Source organism: Theropithecus gelada, chromosome 10 (assembly GCF_003255815.1).
Source record: "Theropithecus gelada isolate Dixy chromosome 10, Tgel_1.0, whole genome shotgun sequence".
NCBI lineage: Eukaryota > Metazoa > Chordata > Mammalia > Primates > Cercopithecidae > Theropithecus > Theropithecus gelada.
In genome coordinates, this window is record NC_037678.1 from 3,863,559 (window position 1) to 3,884,433 (window position 20,875).

General features: G+C 48.9%; 1 protein-coding gene across 1 annotated transcript in view; it reads left to right on the plus strand.

The window, feature by feature from the left end:
• The window catches only part of CERK (ceramide kinase), a 54,643-nt gene that overhangs the window by 14,255 nt on the left and 19,513 nt on the right, over positions 1-20,875 (plus strand). The window contains exons 2-6 of the mRNA XM_025399847.1: positions 2,211-2,324; positions 3,029-3,151; positions 10,871-10,996; positions 13,009-13,072; positions 16,376-16,521. Of these exons, the coding sequence (XP_025255632.1) occupies positions 2,211-2,324; positions 3,029-3,151; positions 10,871-10,996; positions 13,009-13,072; positions 16,376-16,521 (573 nt within the window). The remainder of the gene's footprint in view (positions 1-2,210; positions 2,325-3,028; positions 3,152-10,870; positions 10,997-13,008; positions 13,073-16,375; positions 16,522-20,875) is intronic.

The window sequence follows — 20,875 nt, forward strand, 5'->3', positions numbered from 1 at the left end:
AGGCCTGGCATTAGCTCTGTCTCATAGGACGAGGATGCCATGGTGTCAGGTGCACTCACAGGGTTTCAGTGCCATGGTCACGTCCCTGCAGGACCGGGAGGGCAAGGCCAGTACCTCAAGAAATAGGGGGTGGTTAAGGAGGCGAGCCGTGCCAGACGAGAAGAGCCGCATGCGAAGGCTGGTGGCGGAGACAGGGAAGCTGATCCACGTGCGGGTGTATGAGATGCCCTGAGATCCCGTGTGGCTGTCCTGTATGGACGCCAACCCGCAGAGCAGAGAGGGGCCTGGAGCATCGGGGTTCAGGGTTCTGAGGGAGAGGAGAATAAGAAATGGGTGGAAATTATGTTCTAGAGTCACAGCCTCGAGGGCAAGATGGGAAGCCAGGGCCTGGTGTGGTAGTTCATGCCTGTAATCCCAGCACTTTGGGAGGTTGAGGTAGGTGGATCATCTGCGGTCAGGAGTTCGAGACCAGCCTGGCTAACATGGCGAAACCCCGTCTCTACTAAAAATACAAAAATTAGCAGGGCGTGGTGGTGGGTACCTATAATCCCAGCTACTTGGGAGGCTGAGGAGGGAGAATCACTTGAACCAGGAGGGGAAGGTTGCAGTGAGCCGAGATTGCGCCACTGCATTCCAGCCTGGGCAGCAAGAGCAAAACTCCATCTCAAAAAAAAAAAAAAAAAAAAAGGTGGGAGGCCAGGAGGGAGGCCCAGGTGGGGCACTGGAGGGTCGGGTCCCTAAGAGTCTCTCTGGACCCCACATTCTATACCCAGAAGCAGGATGCACACGGACACCTCCTGGGACCTTGAAACCTCTATTCTCCAGCCAGACTTCTTCCTCTGTAACCCTCTCCCCAGCAAGTCTGCTCCCCTGGAGCTGGCTTCACTTCAGAGGGAATCAGGAGGCCCCACTACTGACTTTTCAAGGGTTTCTGCCGTGGTCAAAGGCCCAGTTCAGACACTACCCTCTCAGGTTCCTAGAACTTAATTTCCATGGGCAACAACTTTAAAAATGATGCAAAATTACTACAAATGTTATAGCATTTTTTTTTTTTTTGCATTTAGCTACAGCAAAAACATAGTATTTTAGCTATATTGCAGGTTTTATAGCCAACCTAGGAAGCTAACCACAAATTATAACATTCTTCTGTATAAAAATATATCATACATGCCTAACAGTAATTCCAGAATAAGCTTTTGGAAGCCAGCTTGCTCAAACTTGGCTTTGCTGTCTTCAATCCCATGCTCTCCTGGGCAAGTTCTTTCAGGCCTTGGACTTCAGTTACCCGTCACCTCCCATGGCTCTGCTCCCAGCCCAGAACTTTCTTTGATGTGCAGGCCTGTAATTGCAGCTGCCCACCAGATGAACATGCCCCGGGTGGTTCGGGTGGAATTGGCCCTTCCTGGTTGCCAGGGTGGAGCATGTCCGGTGCTGTCATCCCCTGGGTCCCTGGAAGTCCCCCCGCACTCCAGTCCCGCCACACTTGGGCTCTGCCTCACTTGCACGCTCTGTGGTTCTAGCTGTCCCGGGTCCTGTCACGTGTCTCCCTCCCACTTGGATTTCCGAACCAGACACTGTCCTGCAGACAGAGGCCGTGTCTTGAGCATATTTCCCCAAATTTAACATGGTAGCTGGCCCAGAATGGTCAGCATTTGCTGCTTGAATGGCTGAGCAAATGGTGTGAAAAATCGCAGCCTCCATCTGGTGACTCGGCTGAATAAAACATCCCGCCGTCTGGTAACACTGAGCTGCCCGCAGTTATTTAGCTCTGAGTTTAAAGGTGACCTATAACTGTCCTTTTTATTTTTGTATTTCTTAATAGAGACGGGGTTTCACCGTGTTAGCCAGGATGGTCTCGATCTTCTGACCTCGTGATCCACCCGTCTCGGCCTCCCAAAGTGCTGGGATTACAGGCTTGAGCCACCGTGCCTAGCCAAAAATTTTTTTTTAGTATTTGGAGATGGGGCCTTACACTGTTGCCAGGACTGGAGTGCAGTGGCACCATCACAGCTCACTGAACTCCTGAGCTCAAGCGATCCTCCCTCCTCAGCCTCCCAAAGTGCTGGGATTACAGGTGCGCACCACCACACCCAGCCTGAATATCTAATGAGAATATTAAAGCAGAATATTCTCAGCTTCTTGGAGTTGGACTGATTTTACCTGTGTTGATTCTGATGAATTTATTGACGGAAGGACGTGGTGTTTTACAGATGCCTGCTCTGTGCCTGTATCTGAGATCATCGCCGTTGAGGAAACAGACGTTCACGGGAAACATCACAGCAGTGGAAAATGGCAGAAAATGGAAAAGCCTTATGCTTTTACAGGTGAGAGAGCCTAAATGTCTTTTCCCACAGTCTTCATTAATTCTATGTAGATTACACGAGAGGGAACTTTTTTGTTACTAGTTTAACGAGCTCAATGAATTGGTTTGTCTTTATGAAATCTTCCTAATTTTTTTTTCCCAAATGCTACCTTTAGTTAATGTTTTAGTTAATGGTCATTTTTTCCCTTATTTTTATTTATTTATTTATTTTTTGAGACGGAGTTTCGCTCTTGTTGCCCAAGCTGAAGTGCAATGGCCCGGTCTCGGCTCACTGCAATCTCCACTTCCTGGGTTCAAGCGATTCTCCTCCATCAGCCTCCTGAGTAGCTGGAATTACAGGCGCCTACGACCAGACCCAGCTAATTTTTTTGTATTTTAAGTAGAGACGGGTGTTTCACCGTGTTGGCCAGGCTGGTCTCGAACTCCTGACCTCAGGTGATCTGCCCGCCTCAGCCTCCCAAAGTGCTGGATTACAGGCGTGAGTCATCACATCGGCCCTTTTCCTTTATGTGACCTAAAACGTTTGAAAGATAGGATGTTTTTTCTAATATACCTTGAAAGTTACTAACTCATTAGAAGGTAAGAGAACCCCTGGGGAAGTTCAGTTAGGAACCTATAATTAGCTGCATTTGGTGCATATTCCCTTGAGGTGTTGTCAGTGACGCTGCAAACCTTGCACTAATGAGCGTGTTTGCTTCTGTGCAGTTCACTGTGTAAAGAGAGCACGACGGCACCGCTGGAAGTGGGCACAGGTGACTTTCTGGTGCCCAGAGGAGCAGCTGTGTCACTTGTGGCTGCAGACCCTGCGGGAGATGCTGGAGAAGCTGAGTACGTGTGTGTTTGGACTGAGAGACAGGATGGCCGTGGTGGCACGCGCACTCCTGATTGGGTGATCTTCCGGACGTGTCTCCCCATTTCATGCAGCTGGCCATACTGCAGGTGGACATGATGAGTCAGGCTGACTTAATTCCTCATTAGCTGACCAGCCCAGTGAGTGCAAAGGGCATGGGCTCCACAGCCTGGAACCTGGCATGGAGTCCAGCCCCCTGCTCACTAGCCAGGAGGCCTGGGTGCAGGTCACTTACCCTTCTGAGCCTCAGTTTCTCTTTCTGGAAGTGGGGATGGTAATAGCTTTTACATTCGAGGTAAATGTGAGAATTAAACTGGACCCATGGAGGAATACAACTCATATCTGTCTGGGATGTGTCCATATCTTTTTTTTCTCTTTTCTTTTCTTTTTCAAGATGGAGTCTTGCTCTGTTGCTCAGGCTGGAGCATAGTGGCGTGACCTCAGCTCGCTCCAACCTCCACCTCCTGGGTTCAAGTGATTCTGCTGCCTCAGCCTCCCGAGTAGCTGGGACTACAGGCACTCGCCACCATACCCAGCTAATTTTTGTATTTTTAGTAAAGACAGGGTTTCGCCAAGTTGGCCAGGCTGGTCTCGAACTCCTGACCTCGAGTGATCTGCCCACCTTGGCCTCCCAGAGTGCTGGGATTACAGGCATGAGCCACCATGCCCAGCCAAGGATGTGTCCACATCTGAAATGTAGTAGGAGCCCGGAGCCTGGTGGGTTAGTTATTGCATGCTGAGTAACAAGACTTTGTCACCCTTAAAAAGTAGTAGGATGAGTGGAGACATAATCTGTACACCAAACCCCCATGACATGCACTTTACCTATATAACAAACCTGCACATGTACTCGTGAACTTAAAAGTTTAAAAAAAGAAACATAAGGTTCACACACACACACACGCAAAGTGGTTGGTGTTCATTCATTTTGTATTCATAACACTATTTCATGTTGTTTGCTTATAACCCTAATACACAATTTTTTTTTGAGACAGGGTCTCGCTCTGTTGCCCAGGCTGGAGTGCAGTGGTGTGATCTTAGCTCACTGCAACCTCCACCTTCCAGGCTCAAGTGATCCTCCCACCTCAGCTTCCCGAGTAGCTGGGACTACAGGTGTGTGCCACCCCGCCTGGCTAATTTTTTTGTATTTTTTTGTAGAGACAGGGTTTTGCCGTATTGCCCTGTCTGATCGCATACTCCTGGGCTCAAGCGATCTTCCCACCTCAGCCTCCCAAAGTGCTGGGATTACAGGTGTGAGCCACTGAGCCCAGCCGATACACAGTCTTGACAACAGTATAGGCTTCACCCGTAGAATAGAAATGGCACGTGTTTAGGTTAGTTTTATGTATCTTTGAATGAATTTGGCATCTACATCAAGAAAGTGAATTTCAGTTTATTAAAAGGAGGTGTTCCCATATATCCACTTCAGAGCAGCATCCTTGCTTGAAAGAACCCTCCTCTTGATTACAACTGGGGTGGGAGGACCTGTGTTTCCACACTTCCCTGTTTAATCCTGGGGGACTTGGCCTCCACCACCTGCTGTCATGACAAGCTCATCCTGACCATCCTCACATCTCAAACCACCACAAGCCCTGTTCCTGTGCGTGTCGTTCCGCACTAGGCTGTTCAGAAAAGCACGTCCGTTTCTCCCACCTTCCCTTCCTCTGTTTGTCTCTCGACTCCCTGCTTTCTGTCCATCCTGTTTTCTTTTTCTCTTTCCCTTTCCTCCCATCAAACCTGTTTTCATGAGACTTTAGGTGATTGGATTCCAGACCTGATCCTATAGGTGCAGACTCCAAGAGAAGGTTCTCTGAACCCTGCCTTCCACTGGAGAATGTGTGTTCGTTTTCATCTTGATAATTGTGCATTTGGTATAGTCTACTTGTATGTAAAAATTGTATATGACTCTGTTGTTTCAGCTGTTCTGCAATTTTAACTTCTAACCCTGTTATCTGTTTCAGTGGGCTTTTTTCTTTGTTTTGTTTTTGTTTTTTGAGACGGTCTCACTCTGTCTTCCAGGCTGGAGTGCAGTGGTGCAATCTCGGCTCACTGCAAACTCCTCCCAGGTTCAAGCGATTCTCCTGCCTGAGCCTCCTAAGTAGCTGAGATTATAGGCGCCCACTACCACACCTGGCTAATTTTTATATTTGTTGTAGAGATGGAGTTTTGCCACGTTGGCCAGGCTGGTTTCCAACCTCTGACCTCAAGTGATCCGCCTACTTCGGCCTCCCAAAGTGCTGGGATTTCAGGCTGTTTTAGTGTTTGATTATCATGTCGCAGATACAGAGGATCTCACTCTGAGTGTGCACTGGGTGAATTTTCTTGCTGAGCACACTTGTGTAACCAGCACCAAGATAAAGAAGCAGAATATTGCCAGCTCCAGGGTCCCCCACTGTGCCCCTGTGGTCATGACTCCCCAAAGGGGAACCACTGCCGTGACTTCTAAACAACTAAGTTCATTGTTGTACTTGATAGAAATCAGATCATACAGTATGAACCCTTTTGTGCCTGGCTCTTGGCTCAACGTGACACTTGTGAAGTTTTCCACGCTGTTGCGTGGGGCTGCCGTTTGTTCATTCTCTAGGCTGTATGGTATTCCGTGATGTGAATGTTACGGCCATGTATTCACCCATGGTGCTGTGGCTGGTCATCTGGACAGCTTCCTGATGCGGGCTGTCATGAACAGTAGCATTGTGAACATTCTAGAGCATGTCTTTTGCACCTGTCTGCATTTCTCCTGGGTGCATAGCTGGGAATGGAGTTGCTGGGTTGCATGAGTTTGTTTCATGTGTTGACTTGAGAAGACGCTGCCAGCCTGCATTCCTCCCTGAGGGCGCGGGAGTTCTGGTTGCCCCACATCTGAGCCACACCTTTACATCTCAGCCCCACCTTTACATCTCAGCCACACCTTTACATCTCAGCCACACCTTCACATCTCAGCCCCACCTTCACATCTCAGCCACACCTTTACATCTTAGCCACACCTTTACATCTCAGCCGTGGTGGGGAGCGTTAGTAGTCTTGCATTGTGATTGTAGCTTGCACTCCCTAATGGTTAATTAGAAACACATTCATTTGTTCATGGGCCATTCGGATATCCCTTTTTGTGAGGTTCTGTTCAAGTCTTTTGTGCATTTTTCCATTTGGTTGTATTTTTTTTTTTTCTTTCTTTCTTTTTTAGACAGAGTCTCGCTTTGTTGCCCAGGCTGGAGTGCAGTTGCGCGATCCTGGCTCACTGCAACCTCTGCCTCCTGGGTTCAAGCGATCCTCAGTTTCCTGAGTAGCTGGGACTACAGGCCACAGGCATGCACCACCCCACCTGGCTAGTTTTTTGTATTTTTTAGTAGAAACGGGGTTTCGCCATGTTGGCCAGGCTGGTCTTGAACTCCTGGCCTCAAGTGATCCACTTGCCTCGGCCTCCCAAAGTGCTGGGATTATAGGCGTGAACCACTATGCCTGGCTGGTTGTATCTTTTTCTTAATGATGTGTAGAAACTGTTTACATATTGTGGATCTGAATCTTTTATTGAATTTATGAATTACATAAATTTATGTAATTCATAAGAATTACCCATTCTATAACTTGCCTTTCAATCTCGTATTTTTCTTTCTTTTTTTTTTTTTTAAGAGATAGAGTCTTGGCCGGGTATGGTGGCTCACAGCTGTAATCCTGGCACTTTGGGAGGCCGCAGCGGGTGGATCACCTGAGATCAAGAGTTCAGGACCAGCCTGGCCAACATGATGAAACCCCATTTCTACTAAAAATACAAAACTTAGCCAGGCATGGTGGGACATGCCTGTCATCCCAGCCACTCCAGAGGCTGAAGCAGGAGAATCACTTGAACCCTGGGGGCAGAGGTTGCAGTGAGCTGAGATCACGCCACTTCACTCCAGCCTGGGCGAAAGAGCAAACCTCTGTCTCAAAAGAAAAAAAGAAGAAGGGAGATGAGGTCTTGTTCTGTCACCCAGGCCAGAGTGCAATGGCATGATCACGGTTCACTGCAGCTTTGAACTCCTGAACTCAAGCAGTGCTTCTGCCTCAGCCTCCCAAGTAGCTGAGACTACAGGCACATGTCACCATGCCTGGCTAATTTTTTGAAAATGTTTTCATAGATCTGGGGTCTTGCTGTGTTGCCCAGACTGGGTCTCAAACTCCTAGGCTCAAGGAATCTTCCCACCTCAGCCTCCCAAAGCATTGACATTACCAGGGTGAACTACTATGCTCGGCCTATTTTTATGATTTTAAAAACTTTCTGGTAAGCTTGTGTCCTATTGAAGACATCCTTGTCTACTCCAAAGTCATGAAGATGTGGTATTCTCCAAGCTCTATTGTTTTCCGCTTCACATTTAGATCTACATAACCCATTTGGAATTCATGTTTCTGTACAGTGTGAGGTGAGCAGTCAAGGTTCATTTTCCTCTTTCTTTTTATGTATTCATTTTTTCAAGACAGGGTCTCACTCCGTCACCCAGGCTGGAGTGCAGCCATGCAATCATAGCTCACTCTGGCCTTGAAATACTGGGCTCAAGCGATCCTCCTGCCTCAGCCTCCCAAGTAGCTGGGACTACAGGCACGAACCACGGTGCCTAACCTAGTATTTTCATTAAATAGATACATCTGCTTGACCCTGTAGCATTTACGGGAAAGTCTCCTTTTCCCTACTGCACTGTTGTGTTTTTTTTTATTGTTTGTGTATAGAAATGTGATTGAATTGTGTATTTCACCTTGCATTCAATGACCTTGCAAAGTTCACTTATGGGTGCTAATAGTTTGATGATTATTTTAGATTTTTGTCAAACACGATCACGTCAGCTGTGCATAATAACAGTTCTGTTTCTTCCATTTTAATTCTTCTCTCTTTTATTTCTTTTCCTTATGTTTTTGCCCTGGCTTGGACCAACACAGGGGTGCTGGCCGCATCCTTGTCTCAGTTCTGATCTCAGGAGAAAGCTTTTAGTGTTTCACCACTAAGAATGATGTTTCTTAGGTTTTTAATAGATTTTTAAAATCAGATTAAGACAGAATTTCCTTTTAATCTGACTTTTCTGAGAGTTTTTTTTTTTTAAGTGGATAATGGGTATTTAATTTGATAAATGTCTTTTCTGCATCAATTGAGATGATTGTATGACTTTCTTTCAGTTAATTTGTTGAGTTAGATTAATTTCTCATTATCGCATTCCTGGAGTAAACAAACCTCTCTTGGTTGTGAGATAGTGCTCTGTTTATGTATCACTGGATTTGACTTGTGGATATTGTGTTTAGGATTTTTGCACGTAGGTTCAGGGGAGGGATGTCTGAATGTGAGCCCCCTTCTGATAACGACCTTGTCTGGTTTTGTTCCCAAGGTCACAGTGGCATCATACAAAGAGTTCATACATGTTTGTTCTCTTCTGTTCTCTGGAAGAGTTCCTATAATCTTGAGTCTATTTTTTCCTTAAATGTTTGGAAGAATTCAGTTGTGAAACCATCTGGGCGTGGAGTTTTCTTCATGGGAAGTTGTCATTAATAGCTTCGGTGTCTTTATTAGCTGTCAGACTATTCCGATTTTCTATTTCTTCTGGTATTTCTGACAAATTTTGCTTTTTGAGAAGTTTAACCATTTCATCCAAATTTGTGAGTTTATTGACGTGAACTTAGTAGTAAATTCTTTCATTTTCTTTGTAATATTGGTAGAATCTGGAGTGATGTCTCACTCTATAGCCCAGGCTGGAATGCAGTGGCACGACCATAGCTCACTGCAGCCTCGACCTCCCAGGGTCAAGTGATTCTCCCACCTCAGCCTCCAGAGTAGCTGGAACTACAAGCGCACACCACCACACCCAGCTAATTCATTTATTTATTTATTATTATTATTATTATTTTTTGACATGGAGTCTCACTCACTCTGTCACCCAGACTGGAGTGCAATGGCGTGATCTTGGCTCACTGCAACCTCCATTTCCTGGGTTCAAATGATTCTCCTGCTTCAGTCTCCTGAGCAGCTGGGATAATAGGCGCTTGCCACCATTTCCGGCTAATTTTTGTATTATTAGTAGAGACAGGGTTTTACCATGTTGCCCAGGCCGGTCTCAAACTCCTGACCTCAAGTGATCCGCCTACCTCGCCCTTCCAAAGTGCTGGGATTACAGGCATGAGCCACTGAGCGTGGCCTAATTTTTTTGATTGTTTGTCGAGACAGGATCTCACTATATTGCCCTGGCTGGTCTTGAACTCCTGTGCTCATATGATCCTCCTGCCTTGGCCTCCCAAAATGTTGGGATTACAGGCGTCAGCCACTGTGCCTGGCCAGAATCCTAAGTGTCAATCAATGACTTCTGAAACACACAAAGCTTTGTAACTCAAACCCATCCAGGCTTCTGTCACCCCAGAAGTCTTCTCATGATGTTTCCCAGTCAGGTAGGGAGCCCAGGCTGGTGTTGTCTTGTAGCTGTGGTTGTGGTTGTTTTGCCCACTCTCGAACTTCACGTGCGTGGGACTGTGTGACGTGTGCTCCAGGGTGGAAGGCTTCAGTCTTTCTGCGTACTGTTTTCACATTGAGTCATGTTGGTCGCGCCCCAATAGTTTGCTTATTTCATGACTGAAAGATGTTCCATGGATGTGTGGACTGTATCTCGTTGATCTCTTCTTCAGGTGATGGGCGTTTGGGCTGTTCCCACTGCTTGGCTGTTGTGTAGAGTGCTGTGATGAACATTTGTGTCTGGGTTTTTTTGTTTTGTTTTATTTTGTTTTTTTCGAGACAGAGTCTCGCTCTGTCACCCAGGCTGGAGTGCAGTGGCATGATCTCGGCTTACTGCCAGCTCCGCCTCCCGGGTTCATGCCATTCTCCTGCCTTAGCTGTAGCTAAGACTACAGGTGCCTGCCACCTCGCCCGGCTAATTTTTTGGATTTCTTTTTAGTAGAGATGGGGTTTCACCATGTTAGCCAGGATGGTCTCGATCTCCTGACCTCGTGATCCGCCCGCCTCGGCCTCCCAAAGTGCTGGGATTACAGGCGTGAGCCACCGCATCTGGCCCTGTATCTGGGTTTTTGTATGGACTTAAGTTTTCAGTTTTCTTGGGCAGATACTGTCTTGTTGCTTGTATTGATTTGTTAGTTAAGCGTGTTATTTTACGTAGCAGAGTTACATGAACCCACCAAAACAGAAATGTGGAAGTTGTTATAAGAAAATGGGGGTGACTGAGGAAACCCAAGCATGGGAGTTTGGTGGGGTCCCTGGAGAGACGGAAGTGAGGTTATTGGCTTCTGTCTTTCCATCTCCACGAGCATCTCCCTGTGTGGCTTCTTCTTTCCATGCCCGCCTGTCCACTTCTCCTAAGACTCTTCCCAACGTCTCCTTCCTTCTTCCTGCTGTCCGCACACTCGCCTCCTTCACCTGCAGAAGAATGAGGCTGCCGCCCCAGCATGTACACCCAACAGCACCCTTCAGAGCAGAGAGAGTCCGTCTCAGTTGGAATTCTGAGTTCGTGGGACTTTCATGGTGTCTGACATAGCCTTTGCTCAGTTGGACAACCTGTTAATTTTCTTGTTTCACAGATCAGGAAACTCTTTGTCATTGTTCTTTAACATTTGAAAATACTTTCCTTCAGATAATACTAAGCAGAATCCTAAAACCCCCACGGTTTGATTTTGTCCAGTAGCAGAGCTCTTCATTTTGATTTTGTTATTTTCATTGCTATTTACATGTTGTTGTCTTGCAGCGTCCAGACCAAAGCATTTACTGGTATTTATCAACCCGTTTGGAGGAAAAGGACAAGGCAAGCGGATATATGAAAGAAAAGTGGCACCACTGTTCACCTTAGCCTCCATCACCACTGACATCATCGGTAAGGTGCAAATTCTATGTTAACTATGTAGAAGTAAGTCTGAAAAATGATTCAAGTATAGTCACTAGAAAAGTTTGTTTTTTCTAGACGGTGTCTCACTGTATTGCCCAGGCTGGAGTGCAGTGGAGCAGTCGTGGCTCACTGTAACCCCAGCCTCCCTGGCTCAGACAATCCTCCTGCTTCAGCCTCCCACACTATGTGCCAGCATGCCTGGCTAATTTTTGTATGTTTTATACAGGCGGGGTTTTGCCTTATTGCTCAGGCTGATCTCGAACCCCTAGGCTCAAGCGGTCTTAGCCACCTCAGCCTCCCAAAGTGCTGGGATTATAGGCATGAGCCACTGTGCCCAGCCCAAGATTTTTATCCTGTAAGATTATTTTGAACAAAATAGAACTTTTTTTTTACATACCACAATGGGAAGAATGCAAAATAAATAACTTAGTATTTTCCAGCCAAGTCTCAGCATAGAAGGCATCAAGAAAAACACTGAGAAGATAAAAGGGCAACAATTATAGTCAGAAAATTATCAAAAGAGGAGACACAAAGGATTAATAAGTCTTAGAAATAATCTCACCAATAAATGACATTCAGAGTGCATAATACGGTACCACAGTGCAAGTGCTGGACGTGGAAAGGCAGGGAGAGACCATGTTTTGTGAAACGATGTTAAAAAGTCACTTGGTAATGGGGGTTGAGAGCCTGAAAAATGAGGGCATTTTTGCCCAGTATTTTATGTTTTCTAAATCTCTCCTAGGACACAGTCAAGTTCACAGAGATGGATGCACGCAACAGCCCATTGCACTCTTTGTATTATAGCAAAGCATTGGAAACAACTTACTCATTTTTATTTTTGTTTTTAGACAGAGTCTCACTCTGTTGACCAGGCTGGACAGGCTGGAGTGCAGTGCCATGATCTCGGCTCACTGCAACCTCCACCTCCCAGGTTGAAGCAATTCTCGTGCCTCAGCTTCCCGAATAGCTGGGATTACAGGCATGTGCCACCACACCCGGCTAATTTTTTGCATTTTTAGTAGTGATGGGGTTTCACCATGTTAGCCAGGATGGTCTCAATCTCCTGACCTCGTGATCCACCCGCCTCGGTCTCCCCAAGTGCTGGGATGACAGGCATGAGCCACTGCGCCTGGCAATGTAGCGTTTCTAAAGGGTCTTTACAAGGGATTTTTTTTTTTCTTTTTTTTTTTTTGAGATGGAGTCTCGCTGTGTCACCCAGGCTGGAAAGCAGTGGCGTGGTCTCGGCTCACTGCAAGCTCTGCCTCCCAGGTTCATGCCGTTATGCTGCCTCAGCCTCTCGAGTAGCTGGGACTACAGGCGGCCGCCACCACACCCAGCTAATTTTTTTTGTATTTTTAGTAGAGACGGGGTTTCACCGTGTTAGCCAGGATGGTCTCGATCTCCTGACCTCCTGATCCGCCCGTCTCGACCTCGTGATCCACCCGTCTCGGCCTCGCAAACGGCTGGGATGACAGGTGTGAGTCACCGTGCCCAGCCTACAAGGGATTTTTAATGATAACAAGGTGATTGGGATATACCAGGAAAACAAGGGTACAAAACTGTGTGTACAGTAGAATTTCAATAGAAGTTTACATCGGGTATAGAGACTACACTAACATCTTACTACATTTTGGTATAGAGTACAATTTTGAAAGTTGTAAAATAAGGAACTTGTATAGTAAGGAAACTTGTATCATAAGGAAAAATTATAAAACAGATGTAGTCTCTTTCAAAGAAATTATTATTTGCCAGCAATTAAATGCCAGGAATGCTGCATCTCATCCGGCAGACTGTGGCCCATGAGAGGGCCATGTTCACGTTCCCTGAGGTCAGCTTGATCCCGTCCCATAAGAGACATGTAGGATTGAAGAAAGCATTTTATCTAGGAAACCCACCTGAAGGTGTTACAGGAACTCATTTTAAAAGAATGGATGATTTGCCTTTTACAAGAGGACTCCCAGATGTGAATATAAACTGCGTGACGTAATTTTTCCCCACAGTTACTGAACATGCTAATCAAGCCAAGGAGACTCTGTATGAGATTAACATAGATAAATACGACGGGTGAGTAAGCCGTCTTTCATCGGGATTGAGTCCATTGTTAATGAAAAAGGTTCCACCCACCTCTCTTAGTTTTGAGAGCTCCCTTTCCTAAATCTGCAACCCCCCGCCCCCCCCCGCCCCCATCGCTCCGCCCACAACCAATTGTAAAAGTAAACATGCTCCTTACAGAAAGGCCAGAAAAAAAAGGCAGAAAAGTGCAGAGTCACACGCTCCTCCCTGGCTGGGCTGGGCAAGAATGGTTGTTTGCTGGTTCTGTTTCCGTTCAGTCTTTCACGAGACGTGCTTATGCGGCGCTGCGTAGACAGAGAAGCCAATCAACCAAGCACGTTATCAAGAAAGTTTAGATGCTGTCGTTTTTACAGTTTGGGATTCTTCTTTTCCCCAAAATTCCCAAACAGTTCCCAGAGGTACTATTTTTAATGCCCATATCATGGCCCATTATGTGGGCATGCCATATTTATTTAGCCTCTCACTTGTAGATGTTTAGGCTCTTTCCAATTTTTGCTCTTAGAATAGGATAGCGTTCTTGTACATAAATCTCTCTGCATACATCTACATTTTTAAAGGTAAATTCCTAGAAATGAAATTAGTCATAGGAGATTAACATTTTAAAATCTCTGCTGTGTACTGCCATATTGCTTTCGAAAGAGATTCTATTAACTTCATCATCATCTTTTTTCTTTTTTGAGGCGGAGGTTTTCTCTTGTTGCCCAGGCTGGAGTGCAGTAGTGTGACCACAGCTCACTGCAGCTTCCGCCTCCCAAGTTCAAAAGATTCTCCGGCCTCAACCTCCGGAGTAGCGGGGATTACAGGCGCCCACCACCATGCCCAGCTAATTTTTGTGTTTTTAGTAGAGACAGGATTTCGCCCTATTGGCCAGGCTGGTCTCAAACTCCTGACCTCAGGTGATCCACCCCACCTGCCTTGGCCTCCCAAAGTGCTGGGATTATAGGCATGAGCCACCGTGCCCGGCCAGCTTACATTCTGTCTTATAGTACATTATTTACCGTCTTTGTCAACATGTTTGGTATTATCAGTATAAAATTTCTCTGCTAATTTGACATGTGCAAGTCTCTAATCTTTTAAGGAATATGTTTATTGGCTAGCTGGCTTCTTGGAATTGATTTTTATGTCTTTGGCCCATTTTCTTTTGTTGGCCATAATTTTAGTCATTTGTTCTTTTATCCAACAAATAATAGGCATTTCATATTTACATTCATATTTTTGCAAATATTTTGGCTAGTTTTGAGACTGTCTTTTAATTTTGCTTATGGCATTAATTCTTGCCAGTAGAAGTTTTCGAATTCATGTACTCAAGTCTGTCCAGTTCTTTTGATGCTGTTCTTCACGCTTAAAATTGCACTCTTCCTCTTGAGTCGAGCTCTTCTCCTGCGGTTAATGGCCTTGTCATTGGTTGGCTTCTTGTTTTCTTCTCTCTGTTCCATCTGGAATCTGTGAGCAATGTGTTATCAATTGCAGCAAGTATTTATTGAAATCATTATTCATTCCACAAACATTATCGGGTGTCCGCCAGGTCCCAGCACTCTGCTGGTGCTAAGGTTAGAAAGGGAAATGAAAGGAGCCCCTGCCCCCAGGTGCTGACAGGGATACCCCTTTGCCCCCCTCCTATTACGGGAGTGTTCTGTTCATGAGCTCCAGGAAGCAGGCGGCTCCGCCACGCACGTCTCCCCAACTCCACCCGACAGCAGCTCCTCCACGCACCTCCCCCACCCGCTCTACCCAATGGCGGCTCCTCCACGCACTTCCCCTGGACCAACTCCACCCGACAACGGCTCCTCCAAGCACGTCCCCCCACCCACTCCACCCAACGGCAGCTCCTCCACGCACCTCTCCCCACAAACTCCACCCGACAGCAGCTCCTCCACGCACTTCCCTCTCACCAACTCCACCCGACGGCAGCTTGGCAGGAAGACAGTCTTTACTTTTCAGCAGGGATGGGGCTGGTACCTTATTGCACCCACCCTAGCCAAGGGATCAGCCAGTCATGCCGTGGGCCTCGCCTCCTGAGGGCACGCCTCCTCCCCAAACCCAGGGACATGCCCTGCAGGAGGCCGGGAGGCCTGGCCGGTGAGGGCTGCTCTTCCTGCGGCTGAGCTGCCTGTCTGAGTGATCCGTGAACGCACAGGGGCTACACTGCACGTTCAAGGATGCCCTGTCCTCGAAACCACAGCCCCACTGGGAAGGCGACCCCAGCGCAAGGTGTAGGCTACGGGGAAGGGCGAAGAGCCTTCCCACGGGAGCCGGGCCCAAAGCAGGACGCCTGCGTGGTGGGTGGTGGGCAGAGATCCCAGCCCTAGAGACTGGGCACGCCTGCACAGCCAGACCCACTGGGGAATGGGCAGGCGCCTCGATGCTGTCATGTTTGAGGGAGGACTCTCAGGCTGCACCCCCAGTCGACTCAACGCCATTCCTCTACGGGCAGCGCTTCCACATGCAGCCCTCTCTGCCCGGGTGATGGGAGCTCTTGGGTTGCTGTAGGCTGCGGAGATGTCCAGGAAACCTGAGCTCTGTTCTCTGTCTTCCCTCTGGGCTGCAGTGACATGTCTGTCTCCAATGCCTGCACCTCTCATTCTGCTGCCTCAGTGTTAGTTCCCTGTGGGTCACCCCCAGCATAGGACATCATGCCCTAAGAGCAACCCATCTTTACTCCCTTCAGCACTGCCCCCTTTCTCCGTCTCCTCTCCTTAGGTTGTCTCATGACCCATTTTGTCCAGCATTTATTCCGTCCCCTCTGCTCTTGCCTTGGGTCCTCAAGACCACCCACACGGCTGGTGATTTGCTGCCTGAGCTAGAGTCGTGCTCTCGGCTGAGATTTCTGACGGGACACAGCAAGGCTGCACAGCGGGCTCAGCAAAGGAGAAACGTGTCCGTGCAGGTTGCTGTGCCTCTCCCGCAGTGCGGGTCGCCTGGAGTGCACCCTCTCTGCTCCCACAAATGCAGCAGCACAGGCCTGCGGTTCCTGCCCCGCAAACTTGAGTCCTGAGACCCAGAGTATAGTGTTTTTGATGCGGTACAGGCATTCTCTGCCTGGCAACCTGAATTCCAGGCTCACAGAAGGAAAGCCAGTATTTGCCATAAATCTTGTTATTTGTACACGTGGTCTAGGCCAACCGGTACGGAGGCATGACCTTATCACTTAGGGACATTTCAGGAGCCACAGTCCCAGACACCTGCCAAGGGCCAGGCGCGCAGGCTGCCCCTCCTGAAGCTGGATGCCTCAGGCCTGCTGTGCTCAGAGGACCGCACCTGCAGGAGTCCTGACCAGCTGTGTTCCTCCTGCAGCATTGTCTCTGTCGGCGGAGATGGCATGTTCAGCGAGGTGCTGCACGGTCTGATTGGGAGGACACAGAGGAGCGCCGGGGTCGACCAGAACCACCCCCGGGCCGTGCTGGTCCCCAGCAGCCTCCGGATCGGAATCATTCCCGCGGGTACGGAGCCGGCCTGGTGTTCTCTGTTCTCTTCATTCCCATCCTTAGGAATTGTTCTGCACAAGCAGCCACCTCGGACACTTAATAACCCAATTATACTCAGTTTAGTGCGTACAGATTTCCTACCATTAGGGCCACTCTTGGGGTGACATCGTTGAGAGTATGACCCCAGTGAAGTAGACACTTGTGGAAAGTTGCCTGACTCCCCCGAAGGCTGCTTCTCGCAAGGCAGGAGAATCCTGCCGCCAGGGGCGCATCCTGGAGTGGGGAAGCCCCTGGTGCCCAGAGCAGGTAGGTAGGTCGGCAGGGGTGCGTTCTGGAAGAAGTGACTTCTGGACCTGAAGGAACTGGGAGTTTGGGTGGGTGTGGGCAGAAGGAGTCAGGCTGGGGAGTTGAGAGGAGACTGAGCAGGAAAGGTGGGGGCGGAACCAAGGGCAGGTCCTGGTTAAGCCTGGGAACAGCTGGGCTGTGTCCTGAAGTGCTGGTTTGGCTTGGTCCATCCCACATCCTTCTGGGAAGCACATCCTTCTGTGATTGTTCTTTGAAAAATCATGGTGTTAAGCTGAGTCAAGGTGAGGGCCTGAGTGTGGTGAGTTGCAGGCTTTGTGAATGACCTGCCAGGGGACGAGGTGCCTCTGTCCTCTCTGGCCTTGTGTCTGGCCCCGAGGGTGATGGCACAGTGCATACTTTCACTCTGGTCACTGCTCTGGGACATGAGCATCACAGTCATTCCCATTTTATGAATGAAAACAGGAGGCACTGGGGGTGAGGTCACAAGGTCACCAGATGGGAGCCAGAGTTGGAGGCTTAGAGCCCACTTTGCTGCAAAGCAAGGGAAAGGCCAGCCCTCACGAGGGACAGAGTCCCCGAGCCACCTTCTCTGTGCGTGCTGTTCTCAACTCTAACCTGCCTCCGACAGGTGACATTGTGGGCCAGTGTTTACTTGAAGGAGTCGTCCTTTAAACTTAAGCCGTTACTCCTTAATGACAGAGCTTGTGAATAACGGTGTGAGGCAAAGTGTTGCCCATAGATGGTGACATTGTGGATGTTTTCAATATCAAGATTCATTTTTAGGGGGATTTGTGTTAGCATAATATCTCATGAATTACTAATAATTGTTAGCAACAAGTTGACGAAGGTCACGGTTTTAAGCATATAGGAAAGGGATGATCGTCTGGTGAGGACCCCTTCCCTTTGGCTATTGGGGAAGGTGGGATGCAGTTATTTATAGAGAAGAATTTTTCGTAATATCGCCTGATGAGTTTTAGAAGAATGCCGCTCGCCTGAGAAGAGTCCTGTCTGATAAGAACAGCCCGGCTCCTGGCTGGGAGACACGAAGGGGAGAAATCGTTCTTTAGAAGTAGCTCAATACATACATAGGAGGCTGAGGCAGGAGACTCGCTTGAACCCGAGAGGCGGAAGTTGCCATGAGCCGAGATCGTGCCACTGCACTCCAGCCTGGGTGACAGAGCGAGACTCCGTCTCAAAAAAAAGAAATAGCTCAATAGAGAAAAAGCTCTCAGCACCCCCTTCTCGTAACAAGTCTCTCAGTTAAACCAAAGCATTGTAGAAATGTGCCGCTGGATCTCGGCAGAGCCTCTGCTGGATTTCTTCGCATCCTTCTCAGGCCTCGTGTGTGCCACCGACCTCTCGGTTCCTGCCAGGCAGTGAGGAGTGGGGAGAGCAGAAGAGCTGGCCAGAGCGGATGGCTCAGGAGGGCCCCTGGGCCCTGGCTGATGTCTGTCTTCCCCGAAGGTGGGGCGCTGGCTTTCAGTGGTGTGTCCTCAGTGGGGCACCCAGCCCTGGCACCGAGAGGCTCTCTTAGATGTCTGTTGAAAGACTGAGCACAGCTGTGTCAGGTCGAGCTCTATGTTCATACACATGCTCCAGGCTCCCGGGCCCTGAAGGTGCAGAGATCACGGCTTGTCTTTTTGTTTGAGACTGGGTCTCACTCTGTCACCTAGTTTGGAGTGTACTGGCATGATCGTGGCTCACTGCAGCCTAGACTGCCCCAGGCTCAAGTGATCCTCTTGCCTCAGCCTCCCAAGTAGCTAGGACCACAGGCGTGCACCACCACACTTGGCTCATTTTTTTTTTTCACATTTTTGTAGAGATGGGGTTTTGCCACGTTGCCCAGGCTGGTCTCAAACTCCTGGACTCAAATGATCCACCAGCCTCTGCCTCCCAAAGTGCTGGGATTACAGGCGTGCACCACCATGCCTGGCCAGTAACCACTTGTCTTGCTGGCTGGCGCCGGTTCAAGTGGCCTTCCAGTTCTTCATGTTTGTTTGTTTGTTTGTTTGTTTGAATCAGTCTCACCCTGTCGTCCAGGCTGGAGTGCAGTGGTGCTATCTCGGCTCACTGCAACCTCTGCCTCCTGGGCTTAAGCGAGTCTCCTGCCTCAGCCTCCTGAGTAGCTGAGACTACAAGTGTGTACCACCATGCCTGGCTAATTTTGTATTTTTAGTAGAGACAGGGTTTTGCTATATTGGCCAGGGTGGTCTCAAACTCCTGACGTCAAGTGATCTGCCTGCCTTGGCCTCCCAAGGTGCTGGGATTACAGGCATGAGCCACCGCACCCAGCCCGTTCCGATTCTTTGAATGACCCAGACAACCAAAGTTGTCGGCCTTGCACTGTGTCTCCCTAAGGCCACGCGTGCCTGAGTGAGATCAAGGCTCCGTCTCCTGCCATCTTCACCCCAGGCCCTCACTCCATCCTTCTTTCCGTACTCTCTCTGCATCTTCCACACTCATGAAGGACCCTGACCCCTTCACATGTGTGGCTCTCAGAGGCTCCAGGTCATCATTTCCTTGTGGACATCCCTTGACGTGGAGTCTCTGGGCCCACTTAATTCTCCCATGAAGGCCACCCACGGGGCTGGGAGGGGGAGTTTTCCTGAGCCTGGCGCAGCCTGGAGGTTTGTCTGTGGTTTAACTTTTATCCCATCTGATAGGCTGAGTATGCTGCCTTATTCACTATCTTTATTTACTCTGTTTATTTGTATTTCTTTCATTATGCATGAGGCCACACTGTTTTCACAGATCCTCTTGCTGTTTGCATTGTGTGCTTTTGTAAACTTCCTTTCCCTTGCTTGCTTCCATGCGGAAGCAAGAGGGCATTGTCACTTTTTTTTTTTTTTTTTTTTTTGAGATAGAGTCTTGCTCTTTTACCCAGGCTGAAGTGCAGTGGCATGATCTCAGCTCACTGCAACCTCCGCCTCCCAGGTTCAAGCAATTCTCCTGCCTCAGCCTCCCCAGTAGCTGCGATTACAGGCGCCTGCCATTGTGCCCGGCTAATTTTTATATTTTTAGTAGAGACAGGGTTTCACCATGTTGGCCAGGCTAGTCTTGAACTCCTGACCTCGTGATCTGCCCACCTCGGCCTCCCAAAGTGCTGGGATTACAGGCGTGAGCCACCATGCCCGGCCTGTCACTTTCTAATTGTCCGTAACATTGTTTATATGTTATTTGCCCTTCATTGGTTTTTGTGTCTTACAACTCTTTTCCAAATTAGGTTTTGGTCTTTTAACTTTGTATGTGGTGCACTCTGGATTCCATGAATTCTGTTTTTCTGCATTCTCATCTATGCTGTATGGTTCTTACCTTGTTTGCAAGAAACCTGTCTTTTGTCACCATTTGCCAGTGGCAGCACTAAGCCCTAAAACCTTCAGCTCTTAAAATCCAAAACAACCTCAGGAGCTGAGACCTGGGGCTCCGGAGTGCTCGTGGGGATGCAGGCTGCACTTCGCCATGGTCAGGGTGGAGGTACTGCTGTGTGCCCTGCCCTGTGGTCAGGGTGGGGGTACTGCTGTGTGCCCTGCCCTCCTCTAGACCTTGGCTGTGGCCTGTGCCCCAGGAGAGGATGGCAGGCACCCCACCAAATGTGGGCATAAAAGCCTTTCCCAGGGTGGGTGCACAGTGTAGCAAACGCCACTAGGGGGAGGGTTCGGGGGTAGGGTCTCTTTGTGGCCCCTTTCCATGGGTGCCCAGGAGGCCTTTCTGAGAGGTGACAGGTGAGGGGCCTAGGCCTGGAGTCAGCTGGTGCAGAGGGCAGCAGGTGGGGGGAGCTGGGGGTGTTCGGGACAAGGAAGCCAGTGTGGCTGGGGGTGGGGAGAGAGGGGCCCGGCAGCGCCCGAGGGAGGTGCCGAGTTCCACTCTGCCATGCAGCAGGAGGTCTTGGAGGCGGTGGTTCCGCAGCGGGTGGCGTCTGACTCTGCTCTGATACCGCTCTCTGCATTTGGTCCTAAGAGCACGTGGGCCCCGGTGAGAATGCCGGTGGCTTGGATGGCAGAGGGGGTCTGAATCTCCGGGGTGTAGCTGGTGGGGGGCTGTGTGGAGTCTCTGAGCCACAGCA